Below are 21997 nucleotides of genomic sequence, written 5' to 3'. Positions count from 1 at the left end.
GGTACTACCAGAAGCCCTGAGTTTTAAGACATTAAAGAGCAGGTTGGATTGTAGCTAGACAGAAGGTTGGTTAGATAAACAGGAGCTGATTATTTAAAGCTTTATTAGATAAGAAGCAATATTTTATAATCAATACGAAACTTAACCGGCAGCCAGTGTAAGGAGGATAAATTTGTGGTGATATAATCATATTTTCAAGACCTGGTAAGAACTCTGGCTGCTGCATATTTTACTAGCTGAAGTTTGTCAGATGATGCTGGACAACCAGCGAACAGAGGATTACAGTAATCCAGCCTAGAAGTCATAAAAGGATGAACTAGCTTTCCTCATCTGAGATGGATAGCATACTTCGTAACTTAGTGATATTTCTCAATTGAAAGAATGCGGTTTTTGTGACACGGGAGATATGGTTTTCAAAAGTTAAGTCGTTGTCTAATAAAACACCCAGATCTTTTACTGTAGAGCTAATGCTCACTTTGTATCCCTGTAATTGCAGCTCAAGTTGTGAGATGTGCTATGTACAGGATTTAGGCCTAATAAGTACTAATTCTGTTTGTCTGAATTTAAGAGAAAAAATTGTTGGTCATCCAGTCTTTAACATGTATTAATATTAATAGGTTTTGTTGAAATATATAATTAAGTATCATCTGCATAGCAGTGAATTGCTGTGTTTTCTAATAATGTCTAATAATGTCTCCCAGAGTTAGCAAGTAAACAGCAAAGGGCCTAAATCTAATCCTTGAGGCACCTCATACTTTACTAGGCTGACTTGTGAAAGCTGTTCATTAATATTCGCAAACAGGTAACGGCCAGCTAAGTATGACTTAAACCATTGTAGAGCCTGTCCCTGGACACCTGTAGAATTTAAGCGGTCTATGAGGATATTGTGGTCAATGGTGTCAAATGCAGCTTTGCAGAACTTAGAATAAAACTTAGTAAAACTAATAGCGAAATGCACCCTTGATCAGCAGCTAAGAGTAAATCGTTGGTTATTTTCAGTAGTGCGGATTCTGGACTGTGATGTGGCCTGAAACCTGACTGAAACACTTCAAAAACCTTGTTTGTCTGCAGAAAAGAGCATAGTTGCGCAGAAACAACTTTTTACTAGTATTTTAGACATAAGTAGAAGATTTGAAATGGGTATATAATTAGCTAAGTTGCTGGGTTCCAGTTGTGGTTTCTTAATAATAGACTTAACAGGTAGCTTGAAAGGATTTGGAGCATTGCCTAAAGATAGAGAAGAGTTTATGGGGTTAAGAAGAGGTTCTCCTACTACAGGTAGCAATTCGTTCAGTAATTTTGTTGGAATTGGGTCTAACAAACAGGCAGCTGTAAGCATGTAGCCAAAGGTCTGTAAACCCCTCCTTCCATAAGCCAACTATGCTCTGATTGGTCAACTTCTATTTCCTAGAATATACACCTCATTTAAAAAAATGTTTTTATTTTATGGATAATCGGGATCATGCAAATGTATTCATTAAATTATGTTGACATAAATAGTTAGCAGGTAAAATATTACAAAAAATATAATGATTTGTTAAGGAGATGTGTAGTCGACTCTTTCTTTTGAGAGACACTATCTTTATTTATCTCACACTTTTTTGATTACCGACTTTTAACTTTTTTATATTTCAGGACAGCTGTGTTATAAACTGCAAATAAGACATTATTCAAAACCCCATTTGACCTGCACTTAAATTTTGGAGTGAATATTGGACATGAATAGTGAATGTGGCTGATTGTTTTGTGCACAGATATTCCAGAGGAGTGATGTCTCCAGAACGCCATGTGCGGACCAGACTGTACTTCACCAGTGAAAGTCACGTACACTCACTGCTCTCTATACTGCGTTATGGAGCCCTCTGTGATGTATGCCTTCATTAATATAGTGTTGTTTTATTTTGCTTTATGTCTTTATTTTCTGCTAAATGATAAGGAATTTGTTTCACTGTATCCTCAGGAGGCGAAAGATGACCAGTGGAAGAGAGCCATGGACTACCTGAAAATAGTCAGTGAGCTGAACTACATGACACAGATAGTCATCATGCTGTATGAAGACCCAAACAAGGTAACATAATGTCAGCACTAGGGATGTAACAATATTGTAAATACCGTCATACCGCAATAGTAATTTTTTTCAATATTACCGTAGGCGCATGACTCAATAAAACTATATTTCTGAGAAAAGTTTGCTTGGGCGAATGAAGCGAACGGGAGGTAGGGGGAACTACAATTCCCATCAGCCTAGGCGTGGCCATCATCCTTTGCGGTCTGTTGTCACTACAGATCCAGTAATGCGGAAATGGAGTGTGTTGCTAGTAGCGGGGAAGAAAAAGAGCTGGAAATGATCGAATCTAAAGCGAGTTTTAAATCGGATGTGTGGAAGCATTTCAGTTTCTTTTTAAAAAGATACGAAAAAGGAGAAAAGGTGACAGACAAAGAAAAAAACAGTATGCAGGCACTGCCAGACTGTGGTGAAATATAAGTCAAGGAATACGACTAAAAACAGTCATGGGGACTGCAGAACACCGCTCTCTTGTTAGATTGATACAGACATTGACTTGTACCGCAAAGAGACCTCTGTCTCACTTATGGCTTGTCCTCTCAAGTGGTGGAAAGACAATGCACAACGTTATCCACTGCGGTCAACCTTGGCTAAATCATATCTCTCTGTCCCAGAAACCTTCAAATGAGAGAGTTTTTTTTCTGTTACAGGGGACATGCCCAGAGATCCCGGCTTTTACCAGATTATAGTTATATGATAAATTTCCTTAAAATCTCTAAGTGAGTGAGTGATAAAATGTTGAATGTGATGAGTTTTCAAAAGTACTAAATTGAAACTTTATTTTTTTTTATATGGTTTTATAGTTTTTTATTAAAATTGAAAAATTGACGTTCCTGTTTCAAAGCTTACATATAGATGGCTAATTTGTATGTCATTGATATGTTCAGTGCTAAGGTAAATAAACACTTTTGGCACTTTTTTCGAGTCTCTTCATTAGTTTTGTTTTTCCTGTAAATTATTCAATGAGTACCGTACCGTGCCATTGATACCGAGGTATTATCGTACCGGGAAATTCTGATAACGTTACATCCCTAGTCAGCACACATGTAGTACTGAGTAAAGCCGTGGTCACACTGCACTTTTCACCCCAATGCGGCAGACCTGAAACGCAAGCTTGTGTTGCAAGTTTTGCATGTTGCTGTGTTAAAAAGTTCAAGCTTGGTAAACTTTAACTAGCAAAGTTAAATCATGTGATTGCGTGAGACCAAAAGAAGATCAAAATATGACCTCTCTGTACAGAAATTTTAAATATGGAGCAATCACTCACTTTTGATGCAATGAAAAAAATGCTTTCTGCAAAGGGGTTGAAAACAATTTATATGTGTTGAATTTAGTATGTTCTACTTAATTTTTTTGTATATAAATTTAGCCCAAATAAATTTTTTGCAACCACTTAACGTAAAAATAATTTGTAAATCCAATGAATCATCTTTGGATTGTTTTTTTTTCAGTGCGTCTAGTCATCTTGTTTTATTCTGCCCCATTTCACATTGCCATATAACAGATTTCTGAAAGCTCAAACACTAGTGTGACCGTGGCTTTCCAGATGCGGGACGTGTGAATAAATTGCGATATTCACATGTAAATAGACGCGTGAAGATTTTGGGTTTACTTCATTCGCTTGTCAAATTCACTTCACAGTAGACGTGGATTCGCGTCATGGGCAGGGCTTCTGTCCGCCTGGTGACTCTAGCTTTGTTGCTAAATGGCTAAGATGCATTTTATTGAAATAGTAGCTGTGCTTAATATGTTTTATGAAGGCTGACAGCAAATCTATGCATCTACAGAGTAGATTCGTTCGGCGCCGTGTCCACTAGAATCCACTTGTCCACTAGTTCATCAACTTCTCCAGAAGTACCTGGATGATGGAAGCTTTAAGCGGTGCTTCAGACTAAGCTGAGCCCAGTTTGATGAACTGTTGTTTGGTGGCGGCAAAATGATTTACTCTCGAGACACCAACAACAGGCACTACGTTATAATCATGCCCCTAAAAGAGCAAGGTTATAATTGGTTATTGTGGCCAAATATCCGCTGAAGTTCAAGCGAATCTTGCGAAACACACAATGCACACTTTAAACTTGTCAAATGTGCAAAACGCTCAACTCGCGCCGCTTCATTCACATCATTTGCTTGAAATGCGTTGCAGGATGTGTGTTCGCATCTTTGCATTGACTTAACATGTAAAACACACGCATGACACTTCATTCACGTCTGGTAGTTTTTCGGTATGTTTCGTTAGACAATATGTTAAAACTAGGGATGGGAAGATTAACCGATATGTATCGATACGCGGTCATGCGCGTGCACGATGCGAGTGCATCGGTTGAGCAGCAGAGGATGAATGAAATTTTGGAAGCAAATCGAGATGCATCGGTTTTTGCGAGATGCATCGATTTTTCCGAGATACAGCTTATATTTTTAATATAGAATGTATTTTTTATTTATTAACAAGTGTTGTCAACCTGTTTTTGGCGCATAATTTAATCGACCTACATAAAGTAAGCCTTAGCAACGGATTTGCGGATGTGCACACACTACAACTCAGTGTATCAGGTGTGCGGATGAAGCTAGTGGAGCGCCCTCAGAAAGCGCGAGAAGCAAAACAAACATTTTATTCCCCACTGAGTTTTAAATCTAAAGTATGGCAAGCAACATTATGGATTTAAGGATGGACGACCTGACAGGACAGATGCAATTTGCAAAATGTGCCGCGCATCTGTAAAATACGCGGGCAGTACGACTAATCTGATATCTCACTTGAAGCGGCGCCACGGTGTTGTTGTGAAAGCATCTTCTAGTGTTTCTGCATCCCCGGCTTTCGCACTGCTTCAACCAGCTCCAAAAGTGGTGAGAAAAGCATTGCAAGTTTTTTTTTTCCATGCGCAACAGTTCTGCTCGCTCTACGCCAATAACGAATGCTATTGCATTGTTCATCTGCAAAGATATTCAGCCTAGTGTCACGGAGAACGAAGGTTTTAAACACCTCCTCCTGTTAATTTTTATTTAATAATAATAATATTAATAATAATAATGATAAAAATAATTGGGTGTCACGGTGGCACAGTGGGTAGTTTGACCACCTTACAGCAAGAAGATTGCTGGTTTGTTATATTTTTATTAGCCTGTTGTTTACAGTGACAGTGATGTTTCAACGTAGCATAACACTGCTAGTTCACGACCTTAAGTTTTGAATAATCAGTGGCAAAATATATCTTTGTAAAACTTGTTTTCATAGTTGAAAAGTTAAATCACAATTCTTGTTGTGCAATGCTAAATTTATTTATGTTGAAAGAGTGCAAATATATATATTTTTTAATATATATTGCACTTATACATTCTGTTTATCTTGAAAATACTTAAATAATGTGTGCTATATGTTCTAAAATGCCCCTCTACTGTAAACTGACACTCTGGCTCTGAGAGAAGAGCCAGTTTGTAAAAAAGTCTTGGTTTTGCTTGGTTAATAAATAATCAAACTCATTCAATGGCACAGCATCCTCTTTCACATCATCTCATAAACTTGATCTAATTAGTTAGTGCTGAAATATCGCATCGTATATCGTGATATGGGTGTGAATCGTATCGTGTTGCATCGCAATATGTCACAAATGTATCGCTAATATATCGGATCGTATTCTTTGTATCGAGATGCGTATCGGATCGGCATTATAGCTTAGATGCCCAACCCTAGTTAAAACGTGTTATCCTGTTTAAGTGTTTTCGTTTCGACACTTTGAAATGGCAATCAAACTTCAGTTATCTGCATCGTGTGCACATTAATCACGAAACGTAATTATCGTAATTAATAATGATTTATCACGAAACGCCATATTTATTACAGAAATAAAAACACAGGCATGTAAGGGCCATTTGAATTCCAAAACAATCAATGCAAATATTTCCATGTTGGATTCTAAGTGGACCACACACACACACACACACACACTCAACACGCGCAGTTAAGCGCACCCGGTGAGCGAGGGATCCCTTCAGATTCATCAACACACACGATCTCGTTCTTCAAATTTGCTTAAACTAAGCGTTTTAAGTATGGCTGTATTTTACAAGCAAAAATTCTGACACAGCAACGTGAAGCAGACGCTTTACAAAAGTTGCGTGTAGGGGGAAAACATGTGAAACTTGTGACGTCAGGGTACATGGAAGCAGCTTAAAAGCAGAGGAAGAGGCATTCTTTGACAGCTTGTGACATCATCTGCCATTTTCACTGAGTACATTTACATGGACACCAATACTCCACGTTTTATGATTAAGATAATACTGATTAGGAGTCTACCATGTAAGCAGCAATTTTTTTTGATTACCTTAAAGGATCATGCAAGTCCCGAAATGCGGAGGTTTTTCTTTCCGTTCGCCATGAGGTGTCAAATTCCAATAAAAAAATTCTGAATGAAAATATGCTGAATGAGAGTGAACTGCTGAACTGCAGTTAAAGTCTAAAGATTAAAAATGAAACACCCGAAATTGCATGAAACTCTGGAGAAAATGCAGAATAGCCTGGTGATGCGACATTAATTGTTATATACTGAATCTTTCCTTCTAAAAGCGCATCCTTGGTCTTATCCAAATTTCTTTGCATGTTAAACACACGCAGGGCCGGAGCAAGCTGAACTGGCGCTTTAGGCAAACGGCAATCACGCCGCCCTCAACCCAAAAGTGACCAGTTCGCGGATAAAAGCGAGGACCGTGAGGTAGGGGGTGGGTGTAGCGGATGAAAGTGAAGAACGGGGGGTTCGCTCACTATTCTGCCCAAGGCGGCCGCCTAGGTCGCCTCTATGCACGCGTTGTCCCTGAACACACGTTGTCCACAACAGAAAATAAAAATAAAAACTGCAACTGCAACTGCGGTGTTTGCGTTATTTTTTTTTTTACACGTTAAATATCTTAAGTTAATCACGTGCGTTAACACGCTAATTTTGACAGTCCTAATATAAAAACATAATGTGAAATTCAATTAAAATGAAAACTATTTTTGCACCTGATAGTATAAACTGTATCTGTGGTTCAGCTCCGCTACCCATCTGTCACTTTCCAGCAGGCTACAAAACAGACTGTTTCACGGCCTGATCAGCTTTTCAAGAGTTGTACACCATAGGCACTGTTGGAGACATTTGTTTTGCCATTACTACTAAAGTGTAGAACTGATTTCAGAACCATTATCATCAAACTTAAAACAATATATTATTTATTTATTTATTTTTATTTTATTTCAGTCAGTCCTCCCCTTAATGCGCCCTGGTTATGCTGTAAATTTAGTCCAAAAATTACCGCTAAGGAACTTCTCAACTGTATTTAAAGGATGCTGCTCCATATATATGAGCACACCCCTCACAAATCTCTCAATTATATGAATATTTTGTAAGGTGTACTTTACAATATTATATTTCTGCATATACATTAGATTATTTAGTACTAAAGCCAAATCGAACAAAATAACTTACGATAATGGTCCAAAAATTTGTAGCCCAAATTTGTATTCTATTAAAGTTATGTTAAATAAAAATAATTTCCCAGAGATGGGTTGCGGCTGGAAGGGCATCTGCTGCGTAAAAACTTGCTGGATAAGTTGGCGGTTTATTCCGCTGGGGCGACCCCGGAATAATAAAGGAAACTAAGCCGAGAAGAAAATGAATGAATGAATGAATAAAAATAAAAAAGAGCAAATATCAAGACAAATAAAAAACATATAATTCTGAAAAATATTTAGCATGGATTTAAATGTGATTAAATTATTATATATTTTAATATTTAAATATTTAAAAAATATTATTTTCATAAATAAATATGTTTAATAAATACGTTTTGTTCAAATGTACAAAAATATATTACCTATATTCACTGAGAAATTCAGAAAAAAATTATTGGGTGTGCTCATTTTTGCTGAGTACTGTGTATTTTATTATACTGCTGTATAAGATGTAATTTATATTTAATAAAATATATTTGCATTATGTATAAGGATTTGTGACCTGGTTTAGGTGTTAATGAGTGCTTTGGGATTTGTAGGATCCTTCGTCAGAGGATCGTTTCCATGTGGAGCTTCATTTCAGTCCAGGAGCTAAAGGCTGTGAAGAAGACAAAAACCTGCCATCTGGATTTGGATATCGACCAGCATCCAGAGAGGTTAGCAGTGACAGATGAGCAAGTCACTTTTAGTTTTTCATGTTTACTAATTTTGCTCCGCTTGGAATTGTGAAGAAGTGTGAAATGAAAGTTGCTGTTGATGTTCTTTGAAGCGGTTTTATTTGCAGTATTTCTGAGTTGTTATTCATGTTGTAGAATGAAGGCCCCAAGAAGAAATCCAATAATGACAGCGATGAGGAGGCAAGCGGTGCTAAACGTGACGAGCCCGATCGAGCCCTTATGATGTTCCGGCCCATGGTGTCAGATCCCATCTACATCCACCGGAAGTCCCCTCTTCCCCGCTCCAAAAAGATTGGCTCTGTGGAAGTAAGTTATTACAGAATATAATGTCATAATAAAAGTCTATAAACATTAAAGTGCTGGAATCTCTTATACATAGTGTAAAATATCATACACTTTAACATGGATTCCTGAAGATACACACTAATATCATTCAGTGTAACTAATAGTTTTAAATACCAAAGCATATTTAACTTCTAGAACAATACTCATTTGCTAACATATTAAATAATGGCATATAAAAATGCTCCACAAATATTTACCTTTCACTTTAATCTTGCCATTTTATGATTTAAAACATATTATATAATTTTTATAATGTGATTATTTTGAATATTATATATTTTCTGTATAATAAAGATCAAAATAAGTATGTTTTTTTTTTTTTTTTTTTTTTACATACGTTGTATATATCTGTTATGCTGAATGATGATTGAAGGTTTATTTTTAGCCATATTTTGAAATAGACATTTTGCGGTAACACTTTACAATAAGGTTGTATTAGTTAATGTTAATGTATTTACTGACAAGAGCAAACAATAAACAATATAATTGTTCATGCTAGTTAAGGTTAGGCCGAGTTAAGACTGCATGATTTTGAAAGTAGTCGTGTCACAGGTGTTTTCACACTGCATGACTAGGGTTGTAACAATATACCGGTATGACGGTTTACCACGATTTGAACGTGCACGATTATCATACCATGAACAATTGCATATCAACGGTTTTAACCCTTAAAGACCGAGACAGCCGCCCGCGGCTAAAAATAAGTATTGCTCTTAAATGTTTAATAACTTTTGATCCGCTGATCCGATTCATACAATTCAAAGATTGGCATAAAGAAGAGAATCTCAGCTTTCCAGTGCTGTATCACATAACATTCGCGGACTTTCAGAGGCTCCGGAATCAGTGCGGTTACGTCATCAACATTTGACAACGCTGATTTGACAAAGAAACGCTCGTCACTGTGTCTCCGGACAAATCAGACATGATAAATTGATGCATTGTCCCTCCTCCATGCCCAGATTGGTTCAAACTCGCTATATCACGACCAATAAGCATAGGTTTCGCTTTTGTTTGTGGACCAAGCTTTTTGAACAACACGGAATGAGAGAAAGGCATACATTTATGCGCGGCTAAATAAAACGCAAAAAAAAAAAGTTTTGCATGAAATAATTCTCATACTAAGTACTTTTGCATGCACAGCAGCACAGAAACATGACAAAACAGTGACACAGCAAAGACGAACTGCTGCTCTTGCTGTTTTCAAAAGACGCAAATGAAGATGCAGCTGTTTGTCTGCATTGCATACAACCACATCCAAATCCATGCTGGCACATAGAACCTAAGGATGTTCCATATTGAATCTAGTTTCGTTATGTAACTATTTATAGTATAGTAAATATTTATATCTATTTTTTACTGAGGATTTGCACCATGTCTATTTGGACTTTATTTGGACTTTGACACATTATTTATTATTTTCTTATTTTTATTTGTTCATTGTAAGTGGTGTTGTTTATAGTAACTAAAAATATATTATATGGAAAAAGTCAAATTTGCTTCACTGTTCTATTATTTTGTAACATTTGTAACATACCGTATACCGCGAAACCGTCAAACCGTGGTATTGTTTTAGACGATTATCATACCGTGAAAAATTCATACCGTTACAACCCTATGCATGACTATCTGGGCTAACGTTTTGTCACTGCTTTGTTTACACTGCAATATGAATTGGCGACAGGGGCTCTCACATCGCATGACTTTACAATAGGAAGAATCGCAGACAACTTTGTCCAAACTACGTCTCACACCCAAAAACGCGTAGTATATCTTTTGTTATTAAACGAGAAAGAAGCCTTTAATGGGTAGAAAATGTGCATATTTGCTCACCTGGGTTAGCAATTTCTCCTCAACTTTCTTTTTTAACTTTCTGAATAACACGTCAAACAGACACCGGTGCTTCTGTCAAACCTCCACTAATTTTTCCTCCATTTCTTGAGTCCAAATAAACCGAAAATGAGCGCTTTTAACTTCTCCCGCTGGCCTGCAGGTACACACACACACACACACACACACACACACACTAGTGAATGCTGCTCTCTCATTGGCTGTTGGTGATCGCAGATGTTATTTTCAGTCAGAACTCATGATTTGAATCGCCAACAGCTCCAGATATATTTAGCATACCAAATATCTCACAGGCATCAGCGATTCTCTCAGATCGCGTCTTTGATAGTTCATACTGTGTGACTGCTTCTCATGTGCACGAGCACCGATTTTCCTGTGATTTCAGGCATTTGTCTGCGATTTCTTAAAACCTGTCGGCGTGTCAAAATCAGGGCTAAAATCATGCAGTCTGAACTCGGCATTAGTTGATGAAAATACAGCTGTTCATTGCTAATTCGGTAACTCTCAGTTCATTAACTAATCTTTACAAGTATAAATTTACATGCAAAAAATGCATTGTTAATACTGATAAAGTATACCCAAACAGTATTAATAAATACTGTACAAGTACTGTTCTCAATAATGTTAGTAAATACATTAACTAATGAAACTTCATTGTAAAGTGTGACCCATTTTGTTTATGCTTTTATTATGCATAAAGCAAATTGGATTAAGAATACCCTTCCATCTACAGTTGAAGTCTGAATTATTAGCCCCTGTTTATTTTTCCCCCAATTTCTGTTTAACGGAGAGAAGATTTCTTCAACACATTTCTAAACAGAATAGTTTTAATAACTAATCTCTAATAACTGATTTATTTTATCTTCGCCATAATGACAGTACATAATATTTGACTAGATATTTTTCAAGACACTTCTATACAGCTTAAAGTGTCATTTAAAGGCTTAATTAGGTTAACTAGGTTAACTAGGCTGGTTAGGGTAATTAGGCAAGTTATTGTATTGTTTAACGACAGTTTGTTTTATTATCAGACATACTGTGAATATGTCCTTGCTCTGTTAATCATCATTTGGGAAATATTTAAAAAAGAACAAAAAAAAATTAAAATGGGGGCTAATAATTCTGACTTCAACTGTATATATAAAATCATTTTTTCGATGCCACATGATGTAGAAAAGTTGCCCTGCTACGTTTGTAAAACCTACATTTTATATTTACAGCAAGAAAGTTGGTGACATTGTCGTTTTTGATTGCCAATATGTTATGAATAGTCATATAAGAAAGAATAAATACATATTTTAAGAGATTCAGGTATTCCTTTATAATTACAGTTTATTTGTTAATTTTGGGAAATTCTTAATTAGCCAATTAATAGTAAATCATTAAAATAACAATTATTTAACTGTTCGATTTTAGAAATTATATTTAAAAGTTTTGTCAATTGTTAGTTTATGTTAATTAATGCAGTAAAGTGATGTGAACAGATGAGATGATCATATCATGGGTGGGAATTCAGATATTTTTATCCTGGCATTAGATACAGTTGAGGGCAAAGTTTTAGCTCTCCTGAGCAATATTTATTCTTTCTTTAAACACAATCTATTTTACAGATTAATTACATTTTTCACAGTATTTCCTATAATATATTTTCTGCTAAAAAAGTCTTATTTGTTTTGTTTTGTTTAGAATAAAATTAGTTTTCATTTATTTATGAACATTTTAAGGCCAATATTATTAGTCCCCTTAAGCAATAATTTGTTTTCAGATTTTTTTTAGGAAGAACTTTCCTAATTACTAGATTAATCTTCACTTAACGTCTTTAAAATGTATTTAAGCTGAATACTAGTATCTTGATATCCAGTAAAATACAGTTGAAGTCAGAATTATTAGCCTCCCTTTGATTTTTTTTTTTTTCTATTTTAAATATTTTACAAATGATGTTGAACAGAGCAAGGAATTTTCACAGTAGTGTGATAATATTTTTTCTTCTGGATAAAGTCTTGTTTGTTTTATTTCGGCTAGAATAAAAGAAGTTTTTAATTTTTTAAAAACAATTTTAAGCACAAAATTATTAGCCCCTGTAAGCTATTTTTGATAGTCTACAGAACAAACCATGGTTATACAATAACTTATCTAATTACCCTAACCTGCCTAGTTAACCTAATTAACCTAGTTAAGACTTTAAATGTCACTTTAAGCTGTATAGAAGTGTCTTTAAAAATATCTAGTGAAATATTATTTACTGTCATCATGGCAAAGAAAATAAATCAGTTATTAGAAATGAGTTATTAAAACTATTATGATTAGAAATGTGTTGAACAAAATCTTCTCTCCATTAAACAGAAATTGGGGAAAAAATAAACAAGGGGGCTAATAATTCAGACTTCAACTTTATATAAATAAAAGAAATCAGTTATTAGAAATTGTCTATTAAAAATATTATGGTTAGAAATGTGTTGAAAAATCTTCACTTCACGTAAAACAGAAATTGGGGGAAAATGTATTTGAATCACAATTGAACAGGAGGACTAGCGATTCTGACTTCAACTGTATGTTTGTATAGAAAACGGAATCTTTTTTTTTTATTAAAATGTTTTTAAGATCACAAGAAGCAAATTCAATGTTTTAAATCCTTCAACTTGTGGTTTATGCATTGCATATCATTTGTCTTGTTTCGTTTTTTCTTTTGTAAATGTGTTTCCATTGCTGTGACGTTCACATCAGGAATGGATGTGAAAATATGCTTGCTGTTTTCATCAGTTTCAACATCAGTTTTCAATTTCAATCTCTTTTAATGTGAATATGCTTTTAAATGTCTTTAGTTTTTATTGACCGTGCCAAAGCTTTCTTTTCATTTTCAGCTTCCTTCCATTGACTTTTGCATTTCTCAAGCAGGTTGTTTCTGTAGTTTTTCTTCAGTTACATTTATTTTAAAGTACATAACCAAGCTCAAAATGGTTGCAAGGTTCGTTATTCTGTTGAACAACTTCAGTGGCGAGTATTGCATTATAGTTGGCAGTGTAATATCCATGTGGTTTACTCCGCAAACTTAAAGCAACTATAGCTTTCTTGATACAGATTTTTTAATTTAGCCCAAATGAAATTCCCTTGACTGTATGTGTCTAAAACTCCCTTTTCCTCCTAATGTCCATCTCATACTGCATTAATGCACTAAATAACCAAATAATCTCAGCTTTGGCTTTAGTAGTAGCAAGATGATTTATTCTATCATCTTTCATTGCACATGGTCTGAGTGTGATTCTGATTGACTGAAAAGTGTTTGTTTGCCTATCTATAGACATGTGAATATATTTTATACTAATTAGACAAAATTTAAAAATAACACTGAATCCCAATTATGAATGGAGTCTGTCAATAACAAGAATTTAAAACAGAAGCTCAGGCTTTTCATTTTGGGTAAAGGTTTAAGTTCTTGCTATGTAAGTTGTTTTGAAAACTGAAAAGTGAACTACAGTATTGAGGTCCGCTCTTCGTACCTCGCTTAAATGATCTAAGATGATTTAGCAGATCCTGGATCTGTTAATCTTGATAACTCATCTTTGGCTAATTTGGTTCTTCAGACCGCGACCCACTCATAGTTAAACATAAAGGTGCGCTGAAGGTGCGTGTATAAATTAGTTATGTTTCCTCTAGATACTGCCTCCTTTGTCAGGCAAAGGTTGCAGATTGCCTCATTAACGTCTTCAGGTTCTCTTTTGCATTTGGTTTGAACCCAAAATATTGCCAAACAGGCGCTTTTGCATTGCGTTTTGACAATAAATCGTCCGTTATCCTGTTTCTGTAAATACGACTCCTCTTTTCCTCTGATAAATAAAATATGACCCATTGTAGCTATGTTCAGATTTTAATTATAGAGCATGCTCTCATCCTAAGTCAATTACTTATAATTATATTTTCCATTTAATTCAAATAAATGTTTAATAAAAAAACGTATACTTAAAAAAACATGTGGGGACGGTGTCACGGTGGAAAAGTGATGTCACCGGTTTTGCGTCTTAAAACCGGTATCACCGTCAACACCGTCTATCGTGGCAAGCCTAAAAAACAAGTTCGCGAATCAGATTAAAATGTCTGGAAACTGATCTGAGATTGCTGCGTGCGTTGTGAAGGACAGATCTATTGATCAACGAAATCATGATCAGCAGTGCAATGATTGGCTGACGGCACAGCAGCGTAATGACATCATCTGATTTAATATTCAATTATCCATGTGAGCAAAATTATTTAAAATGCGGAGGAATTTAAGTTTGGTAAATATTATATGCAATAACTTTCCACCATTGTTGTGGACTGCAGGCTTTTTTCTTTCATGTGTCAAGAGTATTTAGCAATTTATTTAGTTTTACATTTACAGTGTATGTTCTTTATTATAGTAGCCTAGGCCTATTTAGGTTTCATAATCGGCCTAAGGAATAATAACGGTTTAAATGAATTTTGCATCAAAAAAGCATTTTGATCGGTAAATGTGTCTGCAACTTTTACAAAGCATCAAATCAACGTCATATTAGCTGTTAAAACATGTTCATGACTGCATTCCTTAAAAACAAAAAAAAACAAAAACTGTTGTGTATATCTATTAATATACATAAATTGTACTGAAGCTGGGTCGGTACCTTAAAATACCTGTTTGTGTCTAAAAACTCCATATTAATAAATGTTCTCTTTGAAACCAATAAGGAGAACTACCCCAGTCTTTGCACTTTAATTTCGGAGTGCAGATTGCATATGTTATATATATAACATATTTGCATATGTTATATATATATATATATATATATATATATATATATATATATATATATATATATATATATATATATATATATATATATATATATATATAAATTTGAATATATACAATAAAAAAAAAAACTATTTACTTATTTCCAATAAAGGTATATAACTACTACTGCAAGAAAATATCAGCATTTGGTACATACTTTTAGTATTACCTTTACTTGAAAAGACAGTCTAATCCTGTTTAAGCCTGCTCCCCAGTAGGTTTGAGCTACCAGAACTGTTCCTGTGACAACAACCCTCGGATGAGGTTTGAAGAACAAAATAATCCTGGATCATGTCAAATCGTCAATAACCAAATCCAGCTAATTGAGTGATCCGTGTACGAAGAATGGACCCCAGGAGAGCCAATGTCCTGCATACTTAAATTACAACCCTAGTAACGCACACCTGAACCAGCTAATCAAGCTTCTACTAGGCCTGCTAGCAACATCCTGGTCAGTGTGTTGAGGCTAACTAGAGCTACATTTTGAGGGGCAGTAGTCTTCATCCCTGAAATAGGGCGTATATGTGTCCGAAGGTTTGAAAACGGTATACGTCACACTGCCTTTTCAAACTTGTTTCTGCCATCAAACGAAGGATGAAAAAAAAAATAGTTTGAAGTATTCCAGGGCCTTTATTATTATTAGTGCACATGCCATTGCCTATACAGACAAAATGTAAAGGCATTAACAAAAATGAAAATACAAATTCTGTTATTCACCTTGAATCACTCACGTCATTTCAAACAAGTTTTTTTCCCAAAAAATGGGAAAAAAAAATATAAATGTTCACTTTCATGCTATTCTCATTATATGGCTTGTCATATTGATTGTACAGTGATGTGCTAATAATCTTGCCATATTACAGTCACAGTATTGTTGCAAGCATTCACTTTTCAGTCAAGCAGAATAAGCTCACAGCCTTGTATTCGTGTATATAATATTGTGGGCTCAAAAAGCATGTCAGTCACCCATAATTCTCATCCAAAAATGTGTGTTCTTTTGGAAACTGCCACCGTCTCTTATTTGTTTTCTTTTTTTTAGTCCCCATTGCAGAAAGACTTTATCAAGACACCAGCTGGCAAAGTATGAGCACCTATAGCTGTTTGTGTTTTCTTGAGCAAAAGGCCTTCGTAGTGAATGTTGGTGGACACGTAGCCGGACTGTTGTTTAACGTTGCATGACTGTGCTGTTTCTGCCCCCTGTCTCACTTCCAGGAAGAAAGCCCCCTGAGTGTGTCTAGCCCTGACTCTATAGGTACCTGGATTCATTACACCTGTGGTGTTGGTACTGGGCGTCGAAGACGCAGATCAGGGGACCAAATAACTTCCTCCCCAGTCTCCCCCAAATCACTGGCTTTCACATCCAGTATTTTTGGCTCATGGCAACAGGTTTTTACCAATTTAATTCATTCTTCACACCAACCACTAACGTATTGTTCATTCACACTCAAGATCTTGGTGGCAGTCAGCAAGGACACCTAATGAGCAGATGAATTAAAAGAGATCCGCTATTCCCTCATTGGTCATGTTTTGTTGATGTGTAATGCACAGGTTGTGTTCTGGAATATCAGCTTTTCAACTTGAGTTAAGTATCTTTAGTTTTCATTACACTCAATCTTGATATGCATTTTCTTTATGTTCCGCATAAACAGTGTTATTGTTCTAACTAACTTGTTTAATGTAGCTTGAGTTGACTGCGATCATTACTAAATGACTAAACCCGGTCTTTATGTTTATAGTTATGGTTTAAAGTCACCTTGAAATGAATATTCTGTTTTAAAAAATGCCACACAGGCAAAAATTTTAGCATTGTTTGTAGGATATTGTAAGATAGTTAACACTTTACAGTAACTCGAACTTTACAATGTTTTTATGTCTACAAGAGAAGTACATGCATACAAAACAATTTTTTGTAGCCTGATTGTATCTGATAAACACTACTATCCAGTGGCGGTTCTAGTTTAAATGGCACCCTGGGCGAAACTATCTCAAACACACCCCCTTCCCATCCTCCTAGAAATAAAGACACTATGTGGTTGACTTGATATATATTTTAAATATTTAAATATATATTTTAAATTTATACATTTTATATAATTATTATAAATACATTTAAATATATTTATTTTCAAAAAATGCAACAATGTGTGTATTATTATCGTTATTATTATTATACAACTATTATTCTAAATAAATCTCATAAATCAATCCTAAATGTAACTGAAAAACAATGTAAAGACACAACTGGAGTAATATTCTAATATTCTTTACATGAATATTAATTATGACAGTTCTATAGAATACAAAAAGTATATGTTTTATATAATTATCTGTTGTCTTAGACCTGACTCATGGTCGAGAATTATTGTTATGAAGCCTTAGCTACCTCCTTGACTCATTATCCCTCCTTTCTGTGTCATAGCCATGCTTAGTCAAAGTAACATCATCATCATCATACAGTATAGACTTTAGCTTTGTCGACTTGCACATCGACGCACGTCTCTCTCTAACTTTGCTTCCTGTCTAAATATGGTCATACCTTAACAAAATATATACATAATAAAAAAATGTTTCAGACAAGTGTAGTATCCCTTATACACCTTATGGAAGTAGTATAGTATCAGGGCACGTACACCAGCACCTAAAGTCTGCGGCTGTCCATGGTGCCCAGCTATGACTCAGGACACTGCTCATATTTCTGTCACGCCCCACAGTGTCACCTGCATGGTCTCATATTAATTAACATAAAATGAGTGTGGACGCTGTGTGAACCATAATACACATAAAATATGTGTGTACTTTAGGTTTTCAAATCAATACTGTATTCTGGCCAATTAGTACATTTTTTACATTTTACATTTGTTAATGACATTTAATGTTGGGTTTTAAAAATAACTGCAATTAAAGGGACAATTTGCCCCAAACCCATTTACTCTTACTCAGATATTCTGAACTTTTATGAGTTTCTTTCTTTTGTTTAACACTAAACAAGATGTTCTGATTAATGTTTGAAAGAAAAGCAACCATTGACACCCATAGTAGGAACACTATAAGTCAATGGGTTTTTTACTAACATTCTTCAGTATATCTTTCTCTGTGTTCAACAGGTGAATAAAACTCATGTTTGGAACAAATGGATGAGAAGGAAAACACTCAAGCTTTCATTTTTGAATAGGAAAGTCAGCATATATACTCGTGACCCATAATTTGTGCTCTGCATTCAACTCATCCAAGGACGCACAACCACACCGTAAACATACTCGGCGCAGTGGACAGCCATTGCTGCAGCACACGGGGAACTTAAATTTACAAGCTGTTAGAAAAGTCCAAAAACAGTGTAATAATCAGTCAACCCTACTCAGATCTCATTCTTTTTGATTTCCCTCAATATTCAGTCGCGTCTTGATAGACTTGTTCTCGCATACATGTTCTTACCTTTAGAAATATTTTAAGGCAGTCAAAGGATTTGCAAATACCATTTCAGGCTGACTTTAAATGTTATATTTACAATGTCTGTCATTTAATTGTGTGTACTAATGCTTGTTAATCGATACAGATTGAATATAACCTGAATTTTATAACATGTAGTTGAAAATACAAATTTGTAGATCTTTATTTTGTGAAAATGCTTCTTTTGGCATTTGCTGCTGCTTCAGCCCAAAAGCTAAACCTCTCACGACTAGCCTTCAGTATTTTGTTCACTCTGCACCAGTCTACTTTCTTTATCCATGTTTAGTGTGGCAAATTTCAACTCTTTTCATTCATCTGCTGTCCCATTAGCTGTCCTTTGCGTTCTGCTCCATTTCAGTGTCCAGTAATGATTTGACCTCTGGGCTGCTCTGGGATGTGTGTCATATCATGTATGTTTAGGGTGGATTTGCTGTCACTCATCTTTTCCAGGACACAGTTTTTATTTCTCCTCTGCTTTGATGCTTTTAATATTCATTTGTCACTGTCCTCAACCAAGGGTACATTTTCTTTTAAGTCCAGTTCAGTACAAAGCAAGTATGTCAGTGTATAAATCAACAATGTATTTTGGGTGATGAACCATTGTACGTATCAACATTGTACGTTTATAGTAATTATAACCAATGTGTTATAGTTACACTTGTGTCTTTGTTTTTGCAAGAAATTATTGCCTAATTAAGTTGATACATGTCAGTTGTCTAGCCAATTTACACAACATTAGAGCAAAGTGGGAACATTTGTCAAGTACTTAACACACCTTTACGAAACGTCATATAGCTGTCCAATAAAGAGACACTACAGCAGTGTTGGGTGTAATTAGTTACAAAGTAACTAATAAAAATTGTTAAGTGGTAACGTGTTGGTGACGTATGTAATGCTGTTTCCGGGTCCAAGCCGCCACTCATTTGAGTTGAGAAATCATTCGTTTATGATGACTTTTTATTCATATCACACGTTAAAGTTGTTTTTGGATAAATTCATAGTGTACACAACAATCTCTGGGCTTGCTGCATTCCAAATAACAAAATTTTAACAATTTATAAAAAAAAATGAATCACTTTCTGGCCATTGGATATTAGGCATGGACATACAGTTGAAGTCAGAATTATTTGCCCCCTTAAATTATTAGACCGCTTGTTTATTTTTCCCCCAATTTCTGTTTAACGGAGAGAAGATTTTTTTCAACACATTTCTAAACATAATAATTTTAATAACTCATCTCTAATAACTGATTTATTTTATCGTTGCCATGATGACTGTAAATAATATTTTACTAGATATTTTTCAAGACGCTTCTATGCAGCTTAAAGTGACATTTAAAGCATTAACTAGGTTAATTAATTAGGCAGGTTAGGTTAATTAGGCAAGTTATTGTATAACGATGGTTTGTTCTGTAGATTATCGAGAAAAAATATAGCTTAAAGGGGCTAATAATTTTGTCCCTAAAATGGTTAATAAAAAAATTCAAAATTCCTTTATTCTAGCCAAAATAAAACAAATAAGACTTTATCCAGAGGAAAAAAATATTATCAGACATACTGTGAAAATTACCTTGCTCTGTTAAACATCATTTGGGAAATATTTTTAAAAAATAAGAAAAAAAGGGGGCTAATAATTCCGACTTCAACTATATATATTGCGATTGTGATTTTCGAAAGTATTACATCGCTTTGTAAACGTTTATTATTACCATTTCACGAGTTTCCCCATTCAATTGAATAGAGCGCTTGGACTTGGAAGCTGCTTCGCGTGACGTCACACTTAAGCGGATAGCTATTTATAGTAAATACTATAGTACAGTGTATTATACTGTATAAATAGTATTTTACAACACTTTGTTAATGAGTGCTACGGCATATTGTTGCGTTAACCTTGGTGAACTGATAAGAACAGTCAACTTTATCAAATGAAATGAGTGTAGTTAACTCAAAATTTACAAAAAGTTAATTCTACTCATTTAAAAAGAGTTTTGACCGAAGTGTTGAAGTTAATTAAATACCTCATTACTTCAATTTAAATGGATTAAGTTCACATTGTTTTTATAGATTAGTTATTTTTTTTACCTCAAATGGTTTGTCACAATTGGTTTCCTCAAACGGTTTGAGTTGCCTTAACTTATTGGTTTCCTCGGTACACTGCAGCATCCACCGAGAAGCTCTAGCGATGGAAAAACATGCCAGATGAGCTTTTGTCTGTTCTTAATGACACTGTGAAAATTGTCAACTTCATAAAAGCTCGTCGTTAACATTTATTAATTTTAATTGCGTATACAGAAAAGTTCAAAATGAGCTTAATCAGAGAAAGGGGGGCTTGACATGTGTCAAATATTAGAAAGGGGTGCACACAGCAAAAAGTTTGGTAACCACTGTCTTAGACTAATATTTCAATTAGTTTGATTTGAAACATTAAAGTGTGACAAACTTGCAAAATAAATAAGAAATCGGTAGGGACAAATACTTCTTCACACCAATGTATATAGAATGTATGAGATATGGTGGCATTACGTTAAAATATTTTCATGTTTCATGTATTTGTCCTTTAAATTTGTACTATCTATGTGTTAAAATGGTCTTTTTACAGTAATACTGAAAAGGGACTTTCAGTAATGTTGAGAAATTACTTTGTCGAAGAAGTACTGTACAAGTTTAATAATATAATTACTAATTAATTACTATTTTTGAAGTAACTTGCCCAACACTGCGCTTCAGTTCTGCAAAAAACCTACACAGAAAAGAATGTCAAAGCAATTTTTAAACATTTTAGATTAACATTTAGATTAAGTTAATATCTACAGGCGACGCAGTGGCGCTGTGGGTAGTGCTGTAGCCTCACAGCAAGAAGGTCGCTGGGTTGCTGGTTCGATCCTCGGCTCAGTTGGCGTTTCTGTGTGAAGTTTGCATGTTCTCCCTGCGTTCGCGTGGGTTTCCTCCGGGTGCTCCGGTTTCCCCCACAGTTCAAAGACATGCGGTACAGGTGAATTGGGTAGGGTAAAATGTCCATAGTGTATGTCTGTGTGATTAGCCGCATTTCCACTATCGGGCCAGTGCGAGCCAAGGCTTTAATCGGGCCTGGCCGGGCCAATAGCCCGGGAGGTTGAGAAATGAGGCCGAAATCATGTCGCGTTTCCACTGTCGGGCTAGTAGCTCACAGCGCGTCACGCAAACACCGCCCACAGAACGTCCCCGAATCAAACGTCACACAACCCGCCCACTTCAGCGGGAATGAGGACAGGCAGATAAAGCACACCATAGAATCATCCCGAAACGAAACTATTAAAATGAAGACAAAATTTCTCCGGTGTTAATTGT

At 35.3% G+C, this 21997-nt stretch overlaps 1 protein-coding gene across 21 annotated transcripts in view; it reads left to right on the top strand.

The window, feature by feature from the left end:
- ppip5k2 (diphosphoinositol pentakisphosphate kinase 2) overlaps positions 1-21997 on the top strand; it is a 93156-nt gene that overhangs the window by 41023 nt on the left and 30136 nt on the right. For 7 of the 21 annotated variants that reach the window (XM_005156458.6, XM_005156457.6, XM_009305115.5 and 4 more), the window contains exons 22-26: positions 1755-1869; positions 1961-2068; positions 8090-8206; positions 8363-8533; positions 16437-16610. In XM_005156458.6, the coding sequence (XP_005156515.1) occupies positions 1755-1869; positions 1961-2068; positions 8090-8206; positions 8363-8533; positions 16437-16610 (685 nt within the window). Of the gene's footprint in view, positions 1-1754; positions 1870-1960; positions 2069-8089; positions 8207-8362; positions 8741-11172; positions 11503-16263; positions 16306-16436; positions 16611-21997 lie in introns of those variants that run through there. The other 14 variants (XM_009305118.5, XM_073914401.1, XM_068223893.2 and 11 more) reach the window with 3 other exon arrangements.

The sequence above is a fragment of the Danio rerio genome, chromosome 10, assembly GCF_049306965.1.
Source record: "Danio rerio strain Tuebingen ecotype United States chromosome 10, GRCz12tu, whole genome shotgun sequence".
Lineage (NCBI taxonomy): Eukaryota > Metazoa > Chordata > Actinopteri > Cypriniformes > Danionidae > Danio > Danio rerio.
Note: the sequence above shows the minus strand (reverse complement) of the source record. Positions and strands in the feature narration are given on the sequence as shown.